At 34.6% G+C, this 2,330-nt stretch overlaps 1 protein-coding gene across 1 annotated transcript in view; it reads left to right on the forward strand.

Annotated features, from left to right (window-relative positions):
* EXT2 (exostosin glycosyltransferase 2) overlaps positions 1–2,330 on the forward strand; it is a 129,985-nt gene that overhangs the window by 108,410 nt on the left and 19,245 nt on the right. Inside the window, exon 10 of the mRNA XM_023528792.1 lies at positions 842–1,000. Within this exon, the coding sequence (XP_023384560.1) occupies positions 842–1,000 (159 nt within the window). The remainder of the gene's footprint in view (positions 1–841; positions 1,001–2,330) is intronic.

Genomic DNA, 2,330 nt, shown 5'->3' on the forward strand with positions numbered 1-2,330 from the left:
GTTGAGACTAGATGAGATTACTTAGAGTTTAGATAAGGGACTAGAGCAGGGTTTTCAAGAGCTCTGCTTTAGCGGTCTGGTAAAGGGTGAGGAACTGCGCTGAAGAGCCGCCCCACAGACAGCTGGCAGCTTGTCAGTGCTCATTAATGGCAGGAACGTCTTGTTTAAAGGTTAAACTGTACAGAAATGCATGTGGATTGGTATCGGAAGTACTCCACCCCCAAATTACCAAATTCTGTTTAACAAAACTATCCAAGAACCTTTTCGAATATGAAAATCAAGTTTTTGTTTTCAATATGTTACAGATTGTAGAATCAAACAAATTCTCTATATTAAATTAAGGCTTCCAAAAGGTCCTAACAATAGCTGTGTACTCTGGAGACATAGATTTTTTTTCTTTCTTTTTTTTTTTTTTTTAGAAACAGACTTCGTAAATTTTCACAGCCACCAAAATTTTAAATAAGTCAGGACAGTTGAGTTAGTTGCAGGGGTCCCTGTATTCATCTGTGCATTCATTAAGAATGGATGCTATTTAATTAATTGTATGTTAAGAGATTACCTCCCTTCTCCCAACACAGTAAAGTATTACTCCATGTTACTTGAAATTTCCAAGCAAGCACAAGGAGTTTTGGAGGAAATCAGAGTCAACATCTATCTATCTGAATATTGGCAGAAGATCTAGCAGATATTCAATTGAACATCTTCAGAAGCCTTTGCTGACCTTAGTTTGTAAAGACTTGAACTTCGGGATTCTGTCGATACCTGTTTGGATAACTTAGCACTCACTGTGTTTAACTGAGTCTGAACTCGGAATTGATTGTTGGTGCATTGCTACCCTTAGGTCTGGCGGGAATTTCCTGACCGGTTGGTGGGTTACCCGGGTCGTTTGCATCTTTGGGACCATGAGACGAGCAAGTGGAAGTATGAGTCTGAGTGGACTAACGAGGTGTCCATGGTGCTCACGGGGGCAGCTTTCTATCACAAGGTAAGACAGGGGCGGGTTTGAGGCAAGTGGGTCTGAGTTGACATAACTGAGTATGATACTCATTTTATTGGCCCAATTTAATTTTTGCTGAGTTTCGGAGAAATGTTCTACTCAGAGGGCTTAGAAAGTTCATGTTGTATGATATTTTTTAAAAAACTAAAGTTATTAGTCTTCTAGTTATAAATAATACATGCTCGTAATAGAAAATGTGGAAAATTTAGAACAGATTTTATCATATAAGAAAAGTCACTGTACATCACTTAGAACTGTTATTATTGTTTAGATTTTTTTCCACTTTGCCTTTTATTTATTATTCACCTATATACCATTATAAATATTCTCGTTAACCTGCTTCTTTCATGTATTATATTGCAAGCATTTTCTCATGTCATTAACATTTCTTCATAAACAATTTTTTTCTTAACATAGTTGCTAATATACCATTATATTAGTATTCCATAAATTATGTTTAACTATTCTATCATTGGGTATTTAGGTTGTTTTTAACTTTTTCGTTATTTTAGATAATGCTTACTATCTAATGCTTAAATAATGATTAATAGTCATTTTCATAACTGTTTATACGTTTGTTCATTATGATAGATTCCTAGAAGTAGAATTCTGTCAAAGGGAATGAACATTTTGGAGAAGTTTTGATATATATATTTATCTGTAGTTTTCAGTATTGTTTCTACCAATATGGACTCCCACCAGCAAAATATAAAACTATCTTGCCATACCCTCCTTTGCATGAAATGCAAGTGAAAATGTATCTTATTATTTTAACTGATTTGATTACTAATGAGGTTGAAATTCCTTTTGTGTATTTATGAGACTTTTGTGTTTCTTCTCGTCTAAGAATTGTCACTCATGTTTTTGACTCTTTATATTAGGGAGCACTTGAAGGGGATGCATTGGACTTTAGAATATTTAGTTTCCTGGAAGTATGTAGTTTAATTAAATAGTAATAATTTGTCCTTTGCAGTGGCATCAGGAACTGATGTCAGGAGACAGATCCGTTGAGCCCAGCACAGTTAATTTAACTTGGCTTCATCTGTATTGATTGCTTGTAGTTATCTCAGCACTGCTGCCCTCATATTTTTCAGGGTTCTATATCCAGAAATGATTTTTTGTTTTTAGCAATAAATCAGTAACTAAGATTTATAATTCTTGGAGTTTATGGTGGTAGACTGTGTACACTTTTTTTTACTTTTGCCCATGGATTTCTACCTTATTTCACATGTGCAGGTTATAGTTGTTTCAGAATTGCCTCATTTTTGTTTTACTTGGAAAAGCATATACCTTTGCAATGTCAGTCCACTGTTAATTTATCTCCGTTTCTATT

The sequence above is a fragment of the Pteropus vampyrus genome, unplaced genomic scaffold (genome assembly GCF_000151845.1).
Source record: "Pteropus vampyrus isolate Shadow unplaced genomic scaffold, Pvam_2.0 Scaffold31, whole genome shotgun sequence".
Lineage (NCBI taxonomy): Eukaryota > Metazoa > Chordata > Mammalia > Chiroptera > Pteropodidae > Pteropus > Pteropus vampyrus.